At 39.1% G+C, this 23,956-nt stretch overlaps 2 protein-coding genes across 2 annotated transcripts; one reads left to right on the top strand and one right to left on the bottom strand.

The window, feature by feature from the left end:
- Positions 1–2,569: 2,569 nt before the first annotated feature.
- On the bottom strand, positions 2,570–6,409 carry LOC113137211 (uncharacterized). Its single transcript, XM_026318711.2, has 12 exons — positions 6,181–6,409; positions 5,742–5,844; positions 5,279–5,499; positions 4,988–5,144; positions 4,677–4,888; positions 4,478–4,595; positions 4,161–4,354; positions 3,918–4,032; positions 3,659–3,828; positions 3,480–3,574; positions 3,221–3,351; positions 2,570–2,876 (listed from the first exon to the last, which is right to left on the bottom strand). The coding sequence occupies exons 1-12, from the start codon at positions 6,319–6,321 to the stop codon at positions 2,683–2,685; spliced, it is 1,851 nt and encodes a 616-aa protein (XP_026174496.1). The 5' UTR covers positions 6,322–6,409; the 3' UTR covers positions 2,570–2,682.
- A 1,891-nt stretch (positions 6,410–8,300) lies between these two features.
- LOC113137203 (potassium voltage-gated channel subfamily S member 3-like) lies at positions 8,301–12,595 on the top strand. Its single transcript, XM_026318693.1, has 2 exons — positions 8,301–8,552; positions 9,116–12,595. The coding sequence occupies exon 2, from the start codon at positions 9,120–9,122 to the stop codon at positions 10,617–10,619; it is 1,500 nt and encodes a 499-aa protein (XP_026174478.1). The 5' UTR covers positions 8,301–8,552; positions 9,116–9,119; the 3' UTR covers positions 10,620–12,595.
- The last annotated feature ends 11,361 nt before the right edge of the window (positions 12,596–23,956 follow it).

The raw sequence follows: 23,956 nt of genomic DNA, 5'->3' as shown, positions 1-23,956 counted from the left end.
GGTGAGACCAGCAATGTTGTCTGGTCTAGAGACAGTGGCACTGAGAAAAAGACAGGAGGCAGAGCTGGAGGTAGCAGAGCTGAAGATGTTGAGGTTCTCTCTGGGAGGGATGAGGATGGATAGGATCAGGAATGAGGACATCAGAGGGATAGCTCATGTTAGATGTTTTGGAGAAAAAGCCAGGGAAGCCAGATTGAGATGGTTTGGACATGTTCAGAGGAGGGACAGTGAATACATTGGTAAAAGGATGCTGAGGTTAGAGCTGCCAGGAAGGAGGCCTAGAGGAAGACCAAAGAGGAGGTTCTTGGATGTAGTGAAGGAGGACATGAGGATAGTTGGTGTGGGTGAGGAGGATACAGAGGATAGGGTTAAATGGAGGCAGATGATTTGCTGTGGTGACCCCTGAAGGGAGAAGCCCAAAGGAGGAGAAGATGTAATTTCACCTAAAGGTATTGTCAGTGATTCACTTAAGACTCAGTGTATCCAGGAAGTATTCAGACCCTTCACTTTTGGTGCAGCCTGATACAATTTTTCTCGAGCTAGTCAGTAGCACATGACTGTGGAAAAAAAAACATGTGGTCAAAGTAACTGCTGCAGAGCTCAGAGACAGGATTGTTGATAGACTTGGAGCTGGGGAAGACTACAAAACAGTTTCTGCTGCACTAATGGTTCCCAGGAGCACAGTGGCCTCCACAATATTCAAATGGAAGACACAACCAGGACTCTTCCAAGAACTGGTAGGCCAAACTGAGCAATTGTGGGAGAAGGGCCTTAGTGATTAACCTGATGATCACTTATGTAAATGTGATGTTTATATATATATATATTGCTTTTTAAATAAATGTAGACATTTTTAAAGTTCTGTTTTCACTGTGGTACTGAGTGTAGACTGGGGGATTAATTTAAACAATTCCATCAGGATGCAACAAAATTGAAAAGAGAATGGGGTCTGAAAACTTCCTGAATGCACTGTCAGATTTCTTGACTTATCAGTTTTCCCACAATTTCTATTGGGAAATAAGCTCCATTTATGGCAAAGATCTTCACAAAGTCGTACAGTCCCATAAGTATTTTATTAGTCCAAGGCTCTCAATTTAAAATTGGAATAACATGTCTTCATATAGATTATAATTTCCTTCTGTTCTTCCACTGAAGTAAAATTTCAGTAAAAAGGCGAGCTGGTGTATAAACAAGCTTTTTTTATTTCAGCTTATATATAAATAATCTAAGCATGAGTCCTCAAGCTTAGTTCAAATTAGATGTTTGTCATATTAGCATAAGGGGAGAAAACATTGCAGCATAATACACCAGATTTCAGGTACCAGGTGATATTGTAGACCTGTTCCTAATAGATGGACAATCTGTGCTGGTGAAAATTAGAATTCAAGCATCATACACTGAAGAAAGCATAGCTGAAACACCTGCAGCCCCACAACCCACTCCACCCCAAGTGGAACAAAAAGACCATAGGCAGACATGTCTGATCCAAGTATCCCTGCCTTGTCTACTACTGATTACCTGGATCAGGTGTGTTTAGCCAATCAGAGGCTGGAAAGCCAGAGGGGAGTTGTAAAACAAGCAGAGCATCAGCTCTCAAGGCTGTAGGAGCAGGGGGAGGTAGTGGTAAAGTTAAATTTCAATCAGCTGGACACTAACTCCATATGGCAGGCAGTCAGGACAGCAGAGCACACACCCTGAAGGGCAACTTACATGTTCAGGCTCTTTTTGCATCACACTTCTGAAGATTTTGACTATTTGCTCAAGATTAATCTTTGATTACACTTAATTTAACAAAACCTTTTAAAAACAAAAAATATTTCAATTTATACACTTCTACCTTGAGGTCTATGAAAAAAACACCAAGAAATGGTTCTTGTTTAAAAATATTTATTAGGCTCATTTTAAATCATCACTATGAGTCCTGATGACACATGTTTGAAACTGTTCACGTGTGAAACAGCACGTCTTTGACCTGTGGGGGGAGAGAGGAAAAAAAAAAGAAAAAAAAAAATCCCATTTATTTGTTAGCTAATCATTTCCACACCTTTGAGTAAAACCACAACCAGAGCCAGGGAGTCTTGTGGTTAGTCAAGACACAGGCCTAAATACATGACATGTAATATACCTTTTGTCTTGTTTTTCTGTGACGAACACTGCCCGCTACAGACACCACCCAGAGGATTCATATTATCACAGATTACCACATCACAATGAACAAACAGCTGCAAGACATGAACAGAAAATCATGATCAGTATTATGTCTTTATACACACTTTCATCTGAACCATTTAAGATCAGAGTACCTGATGATGATCAAAGTTATTGTCATCTTCAGGAAAAGTGAACATCTGGACTTCAAAGCGCTTGAAGCGAGAGGGATACTGAACTCTAGCATCAACCCAGACAGGATGGAAGATCACCTGGTATGGATTCAATGGGTTTGCACAGCTGGAACAAAAGGACACGTTAAAACAAAGTAGGCAAATTAAGCACAATGCTACTGTTGGTTTAACTGCTGATCATTTTCTTTGCCCTTTATCTACCAAATTGAGATTTTTTTTTAAACAACTTCCCCAATCATCTTGTTGGACAGCAGATAATACCCAGTTTCACCATCTTCTGCTTCAATTTGGCATTGGTTAAATTATGGGGAAAACATCTCAACAGACCAGGATCAGAAAGTTACCCATCAATGATGAGGTTCAATCTGGGATGTGACCTCCTGTCTTCATTGAGGGTTGCCCAGCAGTTCTCCAGCTCCAGTGATACTGAAGGATTTGTAGCTGCAATCAACTCTACTTCAAAATACAGCGGCTGCTTTAGGTACTTTGATACAGGATAGTCCTCAAGTTTGTAAAATGTGCTGTAAGAGTTATCTAGGTGAAGAGAGAGAATGTGTTAACCTTTATTAGGGATTCAGACAGAAGAACATAGATGTCCTGAATGTTTATATATAAAAGACAGACATTAATTTAACCTAAAAGAACAGTTATCAAAGTTCATGGCAGATGTTCAATTACTTAAACACCACAATCAGCTCAGGATCAATTTGACTGCCCTCTGACTTTACGGGATGCTATGAAATTAAAGCATCCAGTTGCCGTTTTGACAATTGTACAATTCTCCTAAAGAGTACAAACCAAATTAGAAAGTGATTCATGTCTGAGGTTATCTGGACCTTTCTGGGTGTTGTATATGATGCACCCAGATCTTCCCTTACCCAAAGCAAGTCTCATTTCAACTTGCAGCTCCCCTTTTCCACTTTTAGCACGAGGTTCAATTTTGCTGGGGCTGGTGTAGAAGGCCACAGTGCTGGTTGAGTTGACATCATAGTAACAAGAAATCTTCAACCTAAAAGGAAAAACAGCCTATAAGAAACTGAATTTCACATGACAAAAACATTTTGAGTGGAGGAGGGGGGGAGGGAGTTAATGTTCTGAGAAGTGACTGATCATTTCAGTCTGTTTTAAGATACTTACTCATAGTGAGGCTCATCATTTTCTGGTTGACTTTCTGTTTCAGTCTCTTCTGGCAGAGAAATTTCATTTTCATAGAGCATCACATTGGCCAGAAACTGAAAAGGAAGCACAGCGTGAATTTCTTGGGTCGGCCATTGCAAACAGTCTGCACTTGGAAATTATTTGTCGTCATAACCAACCTTTCTGGTGGTGCCACAGGAGTTCCCACTGAAGATGAAGTAAGCATAGCGGTCATCACTGAAAGAAGGTCTGCACATGGGGTCTCTGAGGGTGAGCTGACTGGGGTTCAGACTGGGAACCGAATTCAGTTTCACAGCTAGAGCTGTGATGGTGCCATTAGGGAAACACTCTGAAAGAAGAGGATCACCAAGCTATATGTAGTGTAGTGTGTTGTGCCAATAAACAAAAAGTTGTCTTTCTAATAATATAAATACAAACCAATCAGCGTTGAGTGGAATTTACAGGACATAGAAAACTCTTTCATGATATTTTTGGTTTTCTGATTCATCAGAACCACATCCAGTCTGCTTCTGATGGATGACGACTCAATAGCCTGGCAAGTTGGTACAAACAAAAACGTGAATACTATACATTATGGAGGACAGTAATCTATAGCAGTGCCATTAGGATAATTCTCTGCACTGTTATATACTTAGCTCAGGAAATTAAGTCTGTTCTTACCTCAAACTTAGTATCAGGGGATGAAAAGGGCACTACAATACTAAAATGTGTTCCATTGTCTATAAAGTTGTACTGCTCAGCCAAAGTCGGGGTCAATATTTGTTTTCCTATTATGGTTTGAAAGCCATGGGTCTCATATTTCACAAGAACATAGAAGTTCTGATGATCACAACCACCAATGATTTGCGGAGGAACTGTAGAGGGGGGGAAAAAAAAAAAAATCTGCTGGTTAAGATGAACTGAAGTTGCCTTTTATGTACCAATTAAATTAAGATGGATGTCTTCTTTACAAGTCCATTATTTCAAAGAGTACAGACCCATATTTTTTAATTTAGCTTCCAGATAAACAGTGTGAGAAAACTGAGTAAACTCTGGGACAACCAACAAGCCAAAGGTCAAGTGAAGTGAGTAGACCGTGAACCCAGGTCCTCTCTTCTAGGAGAATATAGAGAAAGATTAGCAGCTGAAATTTATGAAACGCTGTAGTTCATGTCCCAAACTGAAATGAAAACCTACTGTTTGATGTACAACAGGGTCTGTGAAGGGCACCACAAGACTGAAGACCTTCAAGCTGCTGTTAGGAGACGTGTGCTCCATGATGTTAAAGCCTCTGATATTGCAGTCTGCCACAGACAAAACCTCCGAGGGGAAGGTAATGTTGATTAGCACCACATCAGAGCCGAGAGGCCCAAGCAACACCTTAAATATCTGCTCCTCAGGAACAGTGTCTGAGGTAGAAAGGGAGAAAAAAAAAAAAAAATATATATATATATATATATATCAGCTTGCAATATATTTAATAACCAGAGAACCAAGATCAGACTCACCATCAGTAACCTGAGGAGGCTGATACTGTAACGGTGTTGTGATGGGAAGGAAAACTTTATATCTGGTGTCCTCATTAGCAGCTTCTTCGATCCAGAGCAACTCAAGCATCGGCTCAATCGTGTAGTAGATGAAGTACTGACCATCCTGAACCTGACTCTGTAAAACAGAATCAACCTTTCCTGAATTTGACATACCAACTATAAGGAGTGGTGTGCATAATAAAGTAATTTGTTCACAAACAGTCTGACAACTTTTAATATTTTATAGGTATAATTCATGGTGCCACCAACCTTAAAGTAGCCACCGACAGCCCCAACAGGAATTTCGACAATGATGTACATGTCATTGGCAGACATGGAGTACTGCCTGGCAGCCATCTCAGTAGCGTTAAGTCTCTGGCCATCTATGCCCATGTACACCTCTAAAAGTTTAAACTGGTCAGAAGAAATCAGTGGGTCGATGTGCCAGGGCAGGTACCACGTCACTGTGTTTGGAGTGACGTAAACACTACCTGTACACAAAGGCATCAGTTAGGAAGGGGAAAAAATATATATAAAAAATCCAACACTGGCAGATTTTAAGACTTATGGTGTTAAGTTTCGCCTTAAGTAGTCAATATGAACTTTAGAAATGGTGGACTCGGCACATAAAAACCCACATTGTGCATATTTAGTTTTGCCAAATTTCAAGTGAAGTACTGGGTATGTGACCTCAGTGTTGTCAGTGGTAGCTACAGACAGACATTTTTATTACCCTCTAGCATTGGACAAGCAGCCGTTACATCAATTTGAGTGGCCAGCCACTTCTGTTCAAAGATTGCAGACATTTTGAGTACAGTCATTGGGACCCCTGCCACCTGTGAAGTGAAGGTAGAATTTCTATACAAATGCTTTTCAGTCCAGAAATAGTTTAACGCTTTGACAAAATGTGCTATATTAAACATTTAAATTTAATGATATGAGTATTTCAGTATAATCGAGATAGACAAAGTACCATCTTAGGGAAATGTATTGTGCCAACAGGACTGGGGCAAAGTAATCAGTTTAAGGGTTGTTTGATTACATTATATGGTCCAGTTAGTTACTGGCTGCAAGTGTAACCAAGTAGTGAGTTATATAAAGGGCTGCACATAGTTTCAACAGAGCCTGCCTGAGGAGAAAGATGAAAATGTAGTGAACTGGAGTCAACTCACACTCTGGGTGTATGTTTCAGGTGTAGTCTTTGGACTTCGCACGACCAGCCTTGAAGGAGTGTTGACTATCCCGTAACCACTGTTCTGGGCCTTGGCCACCGTCATAACCTTCTCTTCAGGTGTGAAGAACACAAGAGTCATGATTCTCGATCCTGTGTCTATGGGCCATTTCTGTGGGGCAGATGTGACCTCGGCAGCTTGTGGTGGAACATTAAAGCCTTCGTTAACGCCTCGACGGAAATGATTAGCCAGGGTATATTTATCAGCAGCTGTCCTTTTCACAGACACCTAGAAATGAGGCCACATGGTAAGTGACAATCCTCCCCCCCCCCCTCACGTCAACAGTGACTTAAAATGAACTAGCCTTGATGTTCACACATTCATCATATAGATTGAAACATGAATCCTGAGAACCCTTCTGCATTCACTTGCCTCCATATAGTTGCTGTTGCAGAGAATTTCCCTAGAGGCCCATGCAATGTAGTGGCAAGTTTCAGTCACCTGGTACGCCTCGGTTTTAGCCATCCTACTTCCATAGAGTCTAATATTTAATGTTGTTGTGAATGCTGTATCTTTCTGCAAACATAAAGTAGCAAGTACAAGTAAGCACATTAAGACACACATTTGGTGATGCTCTACAAAATGCCATCTTAAAGACCAGTTACTACATTTTGAGCAAAACAGTTGTGAAGAGATGCAAAAATCATGACATTCCCCAGCTGGTCGAGCTTCATGCTGAAGCCACACTGAGACGCTAAGCTCTCTGTGAGAACGACGGCCGAGTTATCTGAAGAGTAGAGGGGAGGGGGACAAGAGGATAGTCACAGGAAAGTGTAAGAGTATTAAAATAAATAAAGTCACATACACACACTTTACAAAATGTTAATTCAGAAATGTCAGTCTACTTATGACAGCAGAAACTTCCAGACGTTTCCCTCCAACAGAACCAACATCCACTCGCATAATGTTCCCCAGACATTTTGATTGGATATCTGGGAATCCAAATTTACATTAGAAAACAACAAACAGAGTTAATTAAAAAGTTGCAGTGCTATTTGTGACCCTGTTTGATAAAACAACATGACAAATCAGGAAAAAAAACATACTTCTGGAGGGTTTCCTTTGAGCCTCTATACATAGACTCATTACAACACCTATAAAGAGAACAAGCCACCTGAAAGAGATTCAATTATTGTTTTAAGAAAAATGTTACTTTAAACAATGGCACACAGATAAAAAAATTAAATAAATAAAAATACTACAAACCCCAATCCAACTAAATGACCCATGACACAAGGGGTGGAAAACTAGTGACTTCTTAGTCCCTGATGTTGTAGTCTTTAATAGACTGTGGTGGAAATAAAAGGTTCAGGCAGGAAGCTCCTGCTCAGCAAATCCTGCCACACACAGGTGGGTCCTATCACAGCCTGATGGGGATAATTGTGTGGACAGGCACTGTAGAGAGTTTGAGCTTGTTCTACTCAAATTAGTTGTATACACTGTGATTAACCATATCTCCTCGACATGCAGATGAGCAAAAATAAGTCAGAACATTTCTGAACTACTCTTAAGAAGAATAAACTAAAATGCAGGATAAAATGTGCAATCTAATTTCTATGTTTTTTAAGTAACATCACTGTTTTGGGACATTTTTATTTTATTTCACAGTACAAAAGTGTGTAATGACATGACATGTAAAACCAAAACAGGAAGTCTCAGTATATATTTAAACCATCTGAAATGAAAAGTAAAAGCTACGTTCACAGAATTTAAAACTGTATCCAGAAAATGTTTGGCATGTTTGCACAACATCCTGTATCTTTTTGTTGCTTTTGAGGAGGAACCAGTTCTATCAGCAGCCCATCTGTGAGATATTTGGGATGTTTTATGAGCCTAATAAAAAAAAAATGGAAAGATGCCGAATAGTTCACACATAGAGGATGGAAAAGGTTGTTAAATTACTTTAGAGATATATTCCCTACCAAACTTAAATAATGAAAATCCTGTTTATTTTAAATATATCAAAGAAGTTAAATATAAATCAATCATAAGACTGTAGCTCCCTTTGAGAAGATTATCAGTTTATAGAACTAGCATAAAATGACTATATTACAGTAGGTTGTTCCCACATCTGTGCAGGCTCTCCCTCCCCTCTGCTCTCCTCCTCTCTTGCCCCTCCCTGTTCCCTGTAAAAGGGAAGAAACTGCTGCTGTGCTGCTGTCCCGCCTCCAGCTCTTCTTGTCCCATCCGTGAAGCAGCAGCACCACACTCGCTCTACTGACCTGCTGTTTGCAGCATTTCAGAAGAAGAAAGTAAAAACTATAGCGTCCAGATCAAAAACATTTTCATGGAAAGAAAGACTCAAAGTGCAGGTACGTCGCAACTTTACATTTTACATTCAGTCTTAGTGAAATTTGAATTTATTTGCAAATAGGGTTTGGTGAAGGGCTTCATGCAAAAGTGTGTGTATGCAAATCAGCACTTTGATCCAAATGGCTAGAAGAGAATATATTAGACAGAACAATATAAAAATGTACACATGCTGGTTCTTGGAATGATGTGTGGGCTCAGTTTCAACTTGTTGCCTCTCATTTCCTCTGAGTTAGTCTAGTCTGGTCTGTAATTTGATTCTTCTGGTGATAATCCTGCACTTGAGCCCTCCAAGAAGTGACAGTACCTCACGCCCCTTCACTCACTCCAGCACAAGCCATTTCCTGTGTGTGCTGTATTGATTTTTTCCCCTTCAGAGGACTAATGTGTTCTACAAACAGTCAAATATGCCTTGATAGACATCCATACAAATAAATGAACCACTAACAGTCCTGTTTGTATCTGGGTATGTGTGCTTTTGTGGTGCTTCATGTCATAAAAAAATCTATAAAGCTGACAGATATTATTTCTCATCTCAACACAATGCCTCTGTGTGTTTCATCAGGACCATGGGATATGGACAAATCCTCCACCAGCGTGGGAATGAGGAGGACCAGGTCCATCTCAATGTGGGAGGTGTACGGCACAAAGTGGATCCTGACACACTGCTCCGCTTCCCTCACACACGCCTGGCTCGTCTGCTGCACTGCCAAAGTGAGGCGGCGATCCTGGAGCTGTGTGATGACTACAGTCCAGCTGAGAAGGAGTACTACTTTGACAGGAATCCCAGAGTTTTCCTTTGTGTACTGAACTTTTACTACACAGGACGCATCCACATGATGGAGGAGCTGTGTGTCTTCTCCTTCTGCCAGGAGATCGAGTACTGGGGCATCCAGGAGCTCCACCTGAGCCCCTGCTGCAGCAACTGGTACCACGAGAGGAAGGAGTACATTGAGGACAGAGACTGGGACATCAGGAGCGATGACCAACAGCAGCCCAGCTTTGACTCTTCCTTTGAAGAGCTGTCTGCTCTTGATAAAGACCTGGCCAAGTTCAAAGGTGCCTGGTGTGCTCAGGTGAGAAGTTACGTTTGGCTCAGGCTTGAGGATCCAGCTCACTCCAGAGCCTCAAAGATCATCGCCGTGGCCTCGCTCAGCGTGGTGTTGACCTCTATTGTTGCCATGTGTGTCCACAGCATGCCTGAGTTTCAGCAGGTGGATGACAATGACAGGCCCATCGAGGACCCTGTCCTCACCATCTTGGAGGAGATCTGCATTGCGTGTTTCTCTGCAGAGTTCATCATCAGGCTGATTGTTGCGCCCTCTTGCAGAAAGTTCCTTGGAAATCCTTTAAACATCATTGATGTTGCTTCCATTTTACCATTTTATGCCACATTAGCTCTGGAGACAGCCGATGAAGAAGGCGCTGAGGAAAACCAGGACATTGAGAATGTGGGGAAGGTGGTGCAGGTTCTGCGCCTCATGAGAGTTCTTAGAATCCTCAAACTGGCTCGTCACTCCATCGGGCTGAGAGCACTGGGTGCCACCGTCCGTCACAGCTACCATGAGGTGGGTCTGCTTCTTCTCTTCCTCTCTGTAGGGATCTCCATCTTTTCTGCCCTCATCTACTTTGCAGAGAAGGAGGAGAAGGAAACCGATTTGGTGACCATTCCTTTAGGCTGGTGGTGGGCCACAATCACCATGACCACAGTCGGTTATGGTGACATCTGTCCAGTGACACTGGCAGGGAAGATCGTGGCCACAATATGTATTGTCTGTGGCCTGTTAGTGGTGGCTCTGCCCATCACCATAATATTTAATAAGTTTTCAAAGTACTATCAAAGAAACAAAGCCATGGAGCGCCAATGTATCAGCAAGCCTGAAAGGCAAGACCCTGAACTGCCTTATTATAACATCACAGACTTACTTGCAGAGAGTGCATATCCCTTCATAGGAGGTTTCGCCTACAGGAACAGTAAGAACAGTGCAGGGGATGACACAGATGCGTCCAGTCTCCAGGACATAGAAATGTATGATAATAACACTTGTGAAAATGGTGTAGCAAAATGAGATCCCTGTCATTTCTCCAAGTGTCGCTCCTATGATGGCAAGCCACTCTGCCAGAGCTCCGGGCAGAGTGCTCCATCACCGCCCCTGCTTTCCTGTACAGTCCTTCTGCAATTTCACAGAGAAATACCCTGGCTATGATTTTTTTTCTATAAGGGAATGATTTGTGGGATATACATCATTCCTAAAGCCAGGAAATTTAAAGGAAACCCTCTGAACTTTGCTTAGAGATTTGAAAGCCCATTTTCTGCTTGAGAAACCCGCAATGATGCATGTAGGAGGTCATAATGTTAATCTTTTTCACAGCAATGTCTTGTATTGATTTGTCTGCTTGCTGAAAGTTCAGACTGAGAGTTTGGAAAATGCAGAAGTCTAGAATGACAAGAACACTGTTTGATGTTTATAAATGGCATTGCAGATCTCTAAGTTGTCTGACATTACACAGCCTGCATGAACAAGCATAAATGTAATTTGAGAGAGTAATATAAATAGCTGTGAGGAAATGTGCAATTATTGATGCAAATTAAGGGAGGCAAGGTGTCTCTCAGAGCACTGTGGAAAGCACTAACATGCCAGGTTAGTGTTTTTAACATTTTGTTTGTGGACAGTTGTGTTGGCATGCTGGATGACTGCTGAATGACTGGTGAGGCGTAACTCATGTGGACATGAAATAAAGCTCAGTGAATCAGAAGCTAAATCCTCTCATTTGTGACAGGACGTACAGAAGGCTGTATGACTTATTCAGATAAGGTTTTTACTTCAGGTTCTCCGCACCACATATCTGGCGACGTGCAGGATTCCACACTGATTCCAACATTTCCTGACTGAAATGACTCGAAAATCTTAATAGAAATCATTGACCATGCCTTTTCTTCAATAGTGAAATGCACTGAAGATGTAGAGGAAACTTCTTCACCTATTCAGTCTCTTCTCTTCCAGAAGGCATTGATTTCCTGCCTGGTGTTATCTTATCCGAATGGATGAGCTTGCGCCCTACTAGAGCCAGAAATGTAAAAAATCTTTTCTCTGTGGGGGTCTCAAATGTGCAGTTGACCATAAGCAGCTTCTCTCAGCATTCCTAAATGTTTCTTACTTATTTACTTCCTGATTGTATTTACATTTCAGAGAACTTATTGGATGAAGTTTGGGGTAGTTGAGTGAATGAAACTAGTTTAAATGGTAGTAAATTTGTGAGGAGTTGGGGTTGGTTTATGTACAGATGCATAATTCTTACTTCACAGCAGCATGTGTAATGACTAACTGCAGCCCAATCTGAACAGATAAGCACATTACTTTCTGATTATTTGTTGATAGCAGTAAATGAGTTTCGATTATTGGGCTTCCAGTATCAAGTGTGCATCAATAGAAGATTAGCATATTGCTTTACCCACACTTTTTGTTTTTTAGTTTTGCCAGCTGCCAATTCTTGCAATGACGCAGAATTGGTTTTTAGAAAGAAGTGCGCTTGTTAATACATACAGATGCAGAGCTTGGCTGATGCCATTCATTGCAAGACAGTGGCATCTTTAAAATTCTGAACCAAAGAAAATGAATAAATATCTATAAAATGCAAGGGGTGAAATGTGTTAATACACTTCAGATGCAATGTGTGAAGTGAATACAGGAAAAGTTGTGTTGGTGGAAAGCGTCAAATTATTTCCACTCAGATGTAAATTATTATAAAGACTCTATAATCTTAATTCAATGTAAAAGCTCTCTTTCATATAACATAGTTCTTCGTCAAATTTAGCTAAAGTCAAATGTGCCAATAAAATATTGTGCAAGTCATTTTACTCATGAAATTGTCAACAGACCATGGCAATTCCATTGAAATTAATTGATACTGTTGTGAAATTTTACAGCTTTTAATACTGGTTGGTTTCCTTGGGCAAGATGTGGCAAAATATGCTTTCATTTGCAGTCTACATTATGAGCCGCACCTGATGGGAATTTAAAGGCAAGAAGATATATACATCTGCATTGAGAGGAGGAGGGACGGGGTTTCAGTGGGGACCGGGCAGATCCTTTATGTCTCAGTCCTCCTACATGGTTAATCTGGCCCTGCATTAAACTATTGTGAGACATTGTTTCACTGTTTATGTTTTCCCACTTGCTTATTCAGATATTTTCTTTCATTTCTCTTCTAAACTTAACTCAAGTGTTAATTATTTTAAATTCTTGTAATAAATAATTATATTTACTGGTGTTGTCTTGGCATTGTTTGTTCTTGTTTGGATTATAGATCAGCTCTTTGTTATGTACAGAATATGAAGGGCATTGATCAGCGTGTTGTTATTGTAAAATATAAAACGTCTATTGGTCAGAGTGAGTGTGTCAGCACAAATGCCACTGTTGCAGAAATGACTCGACAAGCTGTCTTTCTAACTTCCCCTTTAAGCTTTGTTTCCTTAAATGCAACAAAAACCTTCATTACATTAAGGCTGAGGCAATGTTGCTTACAGTACTTCTGTTGGGTAAAATCTTCATCCAAGCTAATTAGATGGAGGCTAGTGAAGCATTAAACTACTGGAATAAAATTTGTCACTGAACAATTGAATTCCTGTCAGAAACACTACGCTAGCTTTAATGAGTGGGAAATAAAAACAATAAAACTCATTTAGGCTCATTTTTCTCTCTTTGACATTTATATTTGTAATTGCTGGCCACTTCTCTGATGCTGATTTGAAGTGAGTTGTTTGTGCACAGTATGGAGACAGTGATGTCTCTCAGCTTGTCAGGAGGGTAAAATCTGCTGAACATTAAGGTTAAACAAAAGTCACTGCAGAGAATAGAGAGAGCCAAAACATTGCAGGCTTTCACACAGGCTTTCCTGCTTTTGAAGAGAAAACATAAATCTTTCCTTGAAAAATGTGACATTATTTTGCAGGTAAGAGTGTGAAGTTATATATTACACACATAACGCCTCGGGGTCTGTAAAGCCATTTGTTCCTGAACCTCGCACAAAAAGAAAAGGTCATTGCATTCAGTGATTAATGTACAAAAGGCAGTTTTGTCAAATTCTGCTTGAGCTCATTGCACCAGCTATTTGGAAATTCAAACTTAGCTTGGTTGTATTACACTGAGTTTGGGTTGCACCACACATATAGATAGAGGTTAGTTGTCATTAAATATTTGCAAACAACCAGGTGTAACTGTTGTGTAGCCACCAGAAATAACTGTCAAAACTAATTTTAGCTTAACTGCACATGATCCGTTTAGATGGGGGAATAAAAAATCTGTTTAAATAAATGTGTTTGACATTTCTGACCTGGCACTTGATCAAAATGAAACCATCTTGACATAAAATGGGATGATTTCAATTGACATTTCACAAACATAAAACATTACACTAATTAGGTCTGTTACATAAATATTTGTTGTTCCTATAATCAGCTGTTTCCCACTCATATAAATGCAGTAATATAATACTCGGCCTCTCTAAAACTTATTTTTGGAACTTCTGTGAGCACTTGTTTCTTCTAGTCAGATTTATGTCTTCACAAAAATATTTCTAAAGTTTTGTCTGTGTGTGCAACTTTGCACACAGACCAGGTAATAGCTGGTCACAACCAACAGACAGAGTTTATCAAAAAATCAATGACCAATTAAGTGTACTATTGTCTGTGCAAAAGGTGCTGGTGGTATAGCAGGATGCGTCAACGTCTGTCAATATAATGACTCAACTCTAAAAAGAACACTCTTGTTTCTACATTTATAAAATGTTAATGAGCTGGAACATTATTCTGTGACCCTGTCTGGACAAAAGATGAGTGTAGGTGTTTTTGTTTTTCCTGAAGTTAATTAAAGACTGTACAAACTCCATCTGGGATAAATGGTTTTAATATTTCCAATAGGGTTTCTCTTTAAGCTGATTTGTAATGTTTTGATCTTATTACATGGTGCATCAACTTTCACTCAGCCACTGCCAGCTGCTGTGTGGTTTCAGCTCAGGCTTAGCTCTAATGAAGAAACCACTTCATTTGGATCCTGCTATATTTATTATTATTTTTTGTCAGGCAAGCTTTTTACACTGATCCTTGATGGACATCATTATTGTGCAGGTCCATAACCATTCATTAAGCTGACACAGATCAAGTTCTTGGCTGGGCAACACATATCTCTCCTGTATTTCACTCAGCCATATAAACCTTCTATATTTATCTTCTTACTAGCCCTGGATTACTGTAACTGCCAGCATTTCAGATTGAGAAAGATGTTATTTTCTATCACAAACCAACAGAAATCTGTCTCTGTCACTGCATTTTTTTAATGGGTAAAAACATAGAGGATTTATTGATTTAATGCTTCTTTAAGCAGGCACCACTTATAGCCTGAACTACTGCAGTGCCAGTCAGTAGATACTTCCTGGTGCAGTAGGTACTTATATAAGTATGGAAAAGACTTAAAAACATTGGCAAAAAACATTAATATGATTTTTAAAAATGCCATGAAAATTGACTACTTTGCTGATTTGTCTTTTAAACCCTGGTGTAAGTGACTAAGACTCTTTCTAGTCTTCAAACATTTCTGTAAGAGGAAGGTTTTATTTTGACTAGTCAAAATGTAATTGCATATATCTGGAATTCACATTGGTGATAGTTGTAGATAAAGTAGTTTTCCCATTCAAGTCAATGAAAAATTTTTACTAGACAAAATGTCATTGCAGAAATTACAGTTTTGACTACTCATACATACATTACATTCCTGCCCACCTACGTAATTGGTTGTTAGTTCCATTGGTTCTGTTTTTTACGAGCCTCTTTAAAACCTGTTAACGCAGCATGAGTCTACAGACTACCGTGATTACAAACAGGCAACAAGCTGCGCCAACTTGAAGACGGGACGGACAGCAGATATTGTAACCTTTGGCTATAAGGACTTTAAAACCATCGAGAAAAGCTGCCTCGGGTAAAGAATTGTAAGAATAACACCGGTCCAACCTGAAAACTCTCCCAGACAGGTCAGTGTTTTAGCTAGTTAACTAGCTAGCTAGACTGTAAGCTAGCGTTAGCTTACCGTTACCGTTAACGGCCACATGTTTAATTTTATTAAACCCTCTAAATGTTTGACAAACCCAGATTTCTGGCACATATGCGAAACTGAAAGCCTGTTTATATGATGCAAGGTTAGTGATGGTACGGCTTTACACGTAAAGCTATGAAGTTTGTGGTATATTAGTTAGGTAAGTTAACTTAACACCAAGCTAAAGCTAATGCAGGCTAATACAGCTGCCCTGGTAGCTAACGTTAATGTTCAGTTTTGGTTGAAAGAGAAATGTTGGTTCAACTACATGAGAAATTTTGTTTGGACATTGTGATTTGTGCTGCTACATTATAATTCTATAAAGACTTTTATGTTATTTAGCCCATCTACTAAAATAATCATGTAGCTAAGTAAACACCTCTCTAAAATAGTTAAAAGAAAAAGTGAATATTTAGCACTTTTATCAAGAAGAATAAACTATATAATGAACTGTAAAGAGAGTATTGTGTGATATAGGCTTGATGAAATATAAAGATATGTTATTTATATATATATATATATATATATATATATAGCTATATAGCTATATATATATGTGTGTGTGTTTGTCTTGGAAATAAAATATCTGTAAATAGGTTTAGCTAGTTTCCATATTCACCTGCAGGTTTACAGAATTTTAAGGGTGAAGTTTGATGGGCTGTGCCAGCATTAATAAAAGTTTAACCCTCTAATAAAACATTGTACCACCCATGGGACACTTTGCCTCCAAAGTGTTTTCCCTTCTACAGGGCTTATGTTCTAGGTAAAAGTAAACAAAAGCAACGAACTTTAAATTTGTGCGATGTTTGAGCCTTTCTAACCTTGGTCTAGTTTTGTTTTAAAATGAGACCAGAATCACCAGTGTAGTTGAAGGGTCAAGAGTCTGGTGAAGTGCTTTGCTTAGCTTGTTCTGTAAGCACTACACCAAAAAAAGTTAAAATTTATTTCTGACATGGGCTGACACCTGGAAGAAAAGTGTCATTTTATAGTTTCAAGGGTTGCAAGGACAAAGATAAAATAAAAGCATAGAGTAAAAATTTCAGTGCAAGAGTGAGTATGAAGAATGTGAAGTGGATTTAATAATTTAATAATAAAAAGGTAATGATTCACATTTGGAGTGATTATGTCTGATGAAAAATGACTTCCTAAGGCCAAACTCTCCTTCACCTCACCTTGATCACTACAGTGTGATATTCATCCCATTAACAACAAGGGTAGGGTGGATCATTTCAATTAGCCTCTATGGCCATGCTTATTACACTCATGCCCAGGAAACCCTTAGCAATTATGAAGGCAAAGAGAAGCACATAATCCGCTGTCCCATGTGTAGGTTGGTATCCATCTTACTGTGAGGTGGGTTTGGGCTTTTACACAGCCTGACCTCAGTTCTTGGCTCTTAACACTCCTCACCACTCACAGCAGTATCAGCTCCACTGGGACCTGTGGTATCTGCCTTTGCAGATTGATTCAGTTCCCGGCTGTTTGGACAGGTTACGTGAGGTTGCAGTCTAAACACTGTGCACAAGTTTGTTGCAGAGCTTCCTCCCAGGACACATGCAGTAGGACCACACTGTATAGGTTAAAATTGCAAAAGCACTTGTCATTTGAAATTGTAGACATACATATTAATGTTCTGTATTGTCATGTCTCTTTGTAGGTTTTGTGCATCATTTAGACATATTTGTTAACTTTAAAAAATGCTGTGATTTTCACTAGAATTTAAAGTAAAGTTTTGAACATTGTTAGCCTGTACAGCATAAGTTTGTAATGATTGCCCTACTGCACCATCAGGCTGCAACTGCATGAGTCACAATATGCACCTATAACCAAAAATCACTGTCAGCAAACTTCATCTGATTGGATCTGTCTCCTATATTAGACCAGTGGTGAAAGATAATGGTAAACAATGTTTTTGCTGTACATAAAATCATTGAGACTTCAACATCCTCTGCAAGGATTATTTTCTTGCTTTTTGTTTTACATTTTATTTGCAAGTTTGGATTTGTTTCTTTGCACAGGAATCTCTTTGCACAATTTGTCTGAACTGCTACTGTTTTAGATGTGGTCCCATGTATTACTTACTCTAATACAGTATGTATTGTTGGTTTTCACCTCCAATAGTTGCAAGGAAAGCAGACATGATATACTCAAAGGGTTTCAGACATTCTGTATTTTACATATTGTAAATTGCAGGCTGACAAGCAATATATGAATTGAATTTACATTTCACTGTGTTTTAGAATGACAGAGAACTGAGCCGAGTCAGGCTCGGCCAAAGGTAAGATGAGATAAAATGAGTACAATCAAAAATGTCAAGTACGTTGCAGCAGCTCTTGCTGGTCTCAGCTCTGCTGATGAACTGAAGCACTTGCTATCCATGGAGAGTTGCAACAGAGAGACCAAGAATTTAATGGAGGCAGTAAAAGATGGCAGGAGGGCTTCATGTCCTACTAATAAAACGAGGAAAGAGAGCAGGACTGAAGGAAAGATGGGCCACTGTCATGGCCACTGTCATACACATGGATGCTAAAATTTAGGCACCAAAGATGCACATATTTCCCCATGAGGTGACAGAGAGCAAAACAGCAAAAACGAAAGACTAGGCTGGATTTCATTAGGTGGTGATAATAACATACATGAATGTTTACATGAAATCCATCAGAGCCTGAAAGTTATTCCAGCATTCATTTTTTGTAATCAATATTGTTAGTGCAGTGCGTACATGTATACACAATACATGCTGTCACTCTGTCTACACAGGCTTTGAACATTAGAGAAATCAATGAGAATCTATAGCATTATTGAATTCTGTTGAACTGTACTTTAGTTAGATTTATTGCAAAAGCAATCAGCTATTTGATTTGAGATCTTGTGCATTTGTCTTTATTGCAGTGTAATGAATGCTTATTTTCTGGCAGTTGTAATGGAGACGTGCATGTAATTAAACAAATGGATAGGACATTTATCTAATAAACTTAATATGGATGAGGTTGGTATTAACACTGCCCTCAGCCCTCTGAGGTGCTTTAAAATGGGACAAGGAAAACACATTAAATATAATTTTTGAACGAGTGCGGTTCCAATATCTATCTATGTAAGGAAAGAGGCATGAAAATAGAAACGAAATCTGTAGGAAAAGCCACAGCTGTCAATGACTCATAAATACAATGCTACAAAGTCAAACTGCAAATCACACAGTAACAGTGTAAAAGTGAACAAATCCTCACTAACCACGATAATAATGGTGAAGATAGGAAAAGCTTTCTCCATTCCCTCCAAAGACATCCAAAAAACGTTTCTTTCCAAGTCTGGGGCAGGTTGGTCTCAGCATCAAAGGGTCATGTCTGTGTAATTTGTTGTCTTGTTTTTACACTGATTAATATGACACAGTATGCTCTCAGGGTTGCATTGCCCATACCAGATTTCAGTGTGTCAGTATCAGTTACAAGCAGCACTGCTGTGTGTTTTCGATTTGACATTAAAATGGAAATCGACTTTGGTGTGCTGTGAGACCAAAAGCACTTAACAAAGCTCTGAAGACATTATTTGGTGAATAATTGGCTGCTCCATTGCTAAGTGTTATTGTGCTCCAGTGATTGCTTTGATTGGCCTCAGATGACCTTGTGTATAATTGATTCATAAATTTTCTCTCTTATTTTTTTAATGCTCATTTTTGTGAACTTGATTCTCCTTTTAATTTCCCTTATCTTTTAACAGAAGATCAGGGAAAGCGGAATATTAATTTAAAATAAAGCACAAACATCGTGTGCAGCTGCTCTGGTCTGATGAACCATAAAATTATTTCTGGGGAACTTGGCAAAGATTTCAGAGGATATAGGTTAATCTAGAGGATACTGTGAATCTTGAACATACTGTCATACTCAGACTTGAACAAAGTCAGAAATGAGTCCTCTGATTTTTCTACAGTCTTAATTATATACTGGTGTAAATGTCATACATTTATTTTAGGAATATTTTTCAGGATTCTTTGCTTGTACCAACTAACCTAGTGCTGCTTATTATCATTCATTATACAATATATTGTATAAATGTACAATATAATTCATTCATTATATTGTACATTTAATCAGCAAGAGAATGCAATTGAAGATGGTGTTAGAACAGTTGCTACTTCATCTTCTTGACATTAATAATGTATTGCATAACATGTTTCCAAAATACATACCCTTTTACAAACACCAAATCTTTGCAGCTCCTGAGAATGAGCGTGAGTGTTTATGTTGGAGTCCAGATATGGACATTATTAGAGTTATCAGTTCCATTTAAATAAAAGCCCAAAGAACTGAACAAGAGTCTCTCTGTATAATGGACAGCGACAGTCTGTTTACCTGAATATGTAAACAGAGAAACCACTCTTGGACAGAGCAATTGTCTTGTCTAATAACACACAGGGTGCAAAGTGTAGCCACTGAGCAGAGACTGAAATAACAGCTTTCTGTGTGGTCATTAGGAGGCAATAAGTCTGATTTAGATTGTTCCTGGGCACCAGAGAAAATGTTCCTATTGATCGAATGTACAATAAACTGTAAGTAAAAGAAGATTTATGTGCTGCTGTCTTCATTTCTGCATGCAAATGTGTCTAAACAAAGAAATGTAGTGTTTATAGGGAAGATTTTTGTCTGGCAGTAAATCACTGTTGTCAAAATAAAGTTGAAAACTAATGTATAAAATTCTGTTTTGATTTTTAGTTCAGTGCAGCTGTTTGTGCATATGCTTTACAGAGACAGGCATGAAAGTGCTGAGACCAAAAGTTGTTCTGTAAAGTTGTTTTTCTTGAAGTACTGAAGTGATGGAGGGATAAATACAAATGTTGAAGTAAGGTGAGAAATTTTCAGTCTGGAGCTCAGAGACAGGATCATGTTGTTCTGTGAAGGAAGAGCATCGTCTTTTGTATTGAGCCACCTCCAGTTACAACAAAGATGTAGTCTGATACAGGAAACCTTCAGAGAAACAGGAAGGCGTCGTACTGTAAAGAAAAGACTTCTCAGTGTTTTTAGAAGTAGAAAAAAAAAGCCCATTGGTTGATTTAAAGAACCATGCTAGAGTGTTGGAGCCCATGGCCTTTTAAATTGTTATGCTTAAGTTCAGAAGAGAAAACCTAGGTTTAATAAAAGTATGAAAACCACCATGCAAGACATGAAAGTTGCTTTGTATATAGACAGTGCCTCCCATGGAGCATGTACTCACCTTTATATTTTAGTCAGTTATTATTTCTGCCTATTAACGCAGCTGTAAGCATGGACGGTCTTTTTAGTGGTGTTTAGGGACAATTCTTGTGGAACGTGATATATAGAGTAATCAGTAAAAAGCATAGAACAATTAAGCATTAGTAAAGCGTTGTGACTGTGACGTTCAAATTTTTGGTGTTTAAATTTGTCATAGATTGAGTTGATTTTATTTTGGCCTTGACGGAGCAATCTAGTGTGTAAACAAATTCTTTCGACTGAAGATTAAAATCTGTTTTGAAGGGGCAATAGTAAAACCTTGAGACAAGCTGCCTCCTGTATAACCAGTCTTGAATTTTAAAGTACTGTTGATTCTGTTGTAAACGGAGTATTTCAACTGTTATTTTGGACTAATGTGCACTTTTTTTTTTTTTTCTACCACTTATTGAAAATTAGGTAAAATACTCCACTAATAGATTAGAATAGAGAATAGTATATATAAATATGACTTAATGCTTGAAATGTTTCTTTTATTGTAATGAATGATGGCTAAGCAATTTAAGGCAAATTGAGGAAAGCCCCTGTGAGAAACAGCTGTCTTCACTGCAGACCCATCATGCAGCTCTCAGTGCAGCTTGTTCACTAATGGATCTCTGGCTGCATGCCTAGATCGATCACAAGACCATAATGCTGAAGAATTCCTGATTTCAACAAATCAGAGCTCGTCCTCCAGTTTACATCCTGGCTGATGTAGGCTGACAGTCCATCACGTCTGGATGTATGTGGGCTGCTTAATCATGGTTTGGGTTTTGGAGTGGGGGGTGGGATGAACAGTGAATCACAGAGATAAATCGGAGCATCCCAAACCACTACATCACCTCTGCTCCAAGAGGTGAAGGCTGAATCTTAATGACTTTATGACAGATAACTGATTCAGTAGCCATCAGATCTGCTGATGGATCGCAGCAAGATTGAACGGGATATTGGCCAGCCTTAAAACTGTCGGCTCAGGGATTTGAGGGAAACATCCTCATGCAGAAAGAAAACATGCTGATGTGGTTTATGGCTATCAAATATGGGTTCAGTGGAGCGTCGGTATGTTTTGCATTATTTATCATATTTCAACTCAACAAATATCTTTAAAATTACAACCTGATTTATGAGGACAAGACAGAGATGCGGTGGATACTAAACCCACCTAAACTCTGCAAAACCAACACTTGTAATCAAATCCAAAAATGAAAACCACATAATTTGTTTTGGTGTCTTTCTCATATCTAGTGATGCAAGTATGATTTAGTGCAGTGTAAGCAGTAAATACTGTCCTTGTGTGTATATATATATATATATATATATATATATGTATCGTCTTTGTTAAAGTGTTGACTCAATGAGGATAGGCCAGAAGCTCATGGGAAGATTGGCAGAAGTCAGGAAATGAGGATTAAATTGAGAGCACTTACAGCAAATGAGTGCATTTGGCAGGGTTACAGCCACCACCTCTTTCACTCACGAGTCATTTTAAATTTCAACAAGGTGGCCACCCAAGCTGCTTCTTTTGCAGAGTCATAACTAAGGAAGAGTGAACTATAATGAACAGGGAGTGACTTTATTGTAGAGTATAAGGGAGCAAAGAACAGCTTTCCTGATACTTCCCTGAATTAAATCCTGTGTTTAAACATGTCCCATCATTCAGACTTGATTAAATTCTCACCCCACATCCCCCTCAGTGTGATTGTTATTATGTGATTGAACTGTCCAATAGCCCTTTCCACATCACAGCACAGTAACTCTGCACGTCACATTTAAAGAATGGGGGCAGTAATAGTTGCAAAACAAGCAGGGCAGTGGCTCTCGAGGAACAGAGGTTGCCTATCCCAAATCTAGATGTTTCGTCTTTATGCTAAGCTAAGCTAACCAGCTGCTGATGTGACAATTCATTTACCAAACAGACATCAGAATCTGATATCAAATCTTCTTGTCTAACTCCTGTTTGGAAAGAATGTGAATACACATATTTACAAAACTATTGATCTATTCTAATTAGCAGCTCAAACTGAATATTTCAGTGAGACCTTGGTGGAACTGGTGTCCGGGACATAGTAAAATGTATTTTTGTTGTAGCTGACAGGAGAGAAAAAAAAGCCTCTTCATTCACTGGCAGTGACAACATTTAATAATGTAGCTTGAGGGCACCATCTATGCCTCATTAATATGAGAAGCACAAACTGACCTCACAGTACATGCCAGTGTGAGTCATAAGCACTTCAGATGTCTGAGGCGTTGCAACCCTGCTCCACTGGCGATGAAAGGACTGGTGGAGGGCCGTTTGCATAACATGAGAGTAACACAGCTGACACCAGCTAAAACACTGATAGATAGGTTTAATTCCATTAAGTGAGCAACTGTGTGAAGCTAGAAGAGCGGCTGATCTCCAACAGAATATGTTGACCCCATAGACCTGACTGTAACATGCCAGAGGGCTGTGGGTTAGGGTGACAGATAACCAATCAAAGCAAGAGGTGCCACAGGCCAAGAGGTCAGCTGGTCCCAATGACACACCTCAAGGTCTGTGACCACACATTGAAATTGAGCTGAGTGGTTTGTGAATTATATGGCTGCTATAGTCATTATGTGAAGTGATTTTGGTTCAGCGTCAAGGACAACTGGAAATAAGCAGTGCTGGAGAGATAGTGTCCAGCAAAGAAAACTAAAGAGAAGCAGCTTCTTTGTTCATATATGTTTGGACAAAGGTCAGAAAGTAATTTGTAATTTTAATTAACCTTTTCTACTGTATCCCTGCACTGTAATGTTAGTCAATTTTGTGGCTTCTTTAAATAATCTCAGCAAACAAAAGATTTGAAAATATTCCTAAATTTAATGATTGATTGGTTTATTTCCTTGCTGTTTTCAACCCCACAAATGCAACAAGAACCCTGACTAAACATTGGCATTTCTATATGAATATGATAATGTCGGCTCTGATCTTTCCATTTCTGCAGGACTGACATTGATCTGCAGGCTCAAAGGTCATGCTCAGAAAATGATCAAAACTGGCTGAACATAAATATTGTTAATATGCATTTCTGCTTTTCATCAGATTTAACCTCGGCCATGCTGCTGAAGATCCAT

This window comes from Mastacembelus armatus, chromosome 24, assembly GCF_900324485.2.
Source record: "Mastacembelus armatus chromosome 24, fMasArm1.2, whole genome shotgun sequence".
NCBI classification, from domain to species: Eukaryota; Metazoa; Chordata; class Actinopteri; order Synbranchiformes; family Mastacembelidae; genus Mastacembelus; species Mastacembelus armatus.
This window is presented reverse-complemented; position numbering and strand designations above follow the sequence as displayed.

What these genes read in the sequence shown, in the direction of transcription:
- LOC113137211 (XM_026318711.2), bottom strand. Translation starts at nt 6,321, where the DNA reads ATGACTCTTGTGTTCTTCACACCTGAAGAGAAGGTTATGACGGTGGCC. An exon ending in CTGTCGGTGGCTACTTTAAG is followed by an intron (nt 5,145 to 5,278) that starts GTTGGTGGCACC and finishes TCTGTTTTACAG; the next exon opens with AGTCAGGTTCAGGATGGTCA. An exon ending in GCCTCCTCAGGTTACTGATG is followed by an intron (nt 4,889 to 4,987) that starts GTGAGTCTGATC and finishes TTTCTACCTCAG; the next exon opens with ACACTGTTCCTGAGGAGCAG.
- LOC113137203 (XM_026318693.1), top strand. Translation starts at nt 9,120, where the DNA reads ATGGGATATGGACAAATCCTCCACCAGCGTGGGAATGAGGAGGACCAG.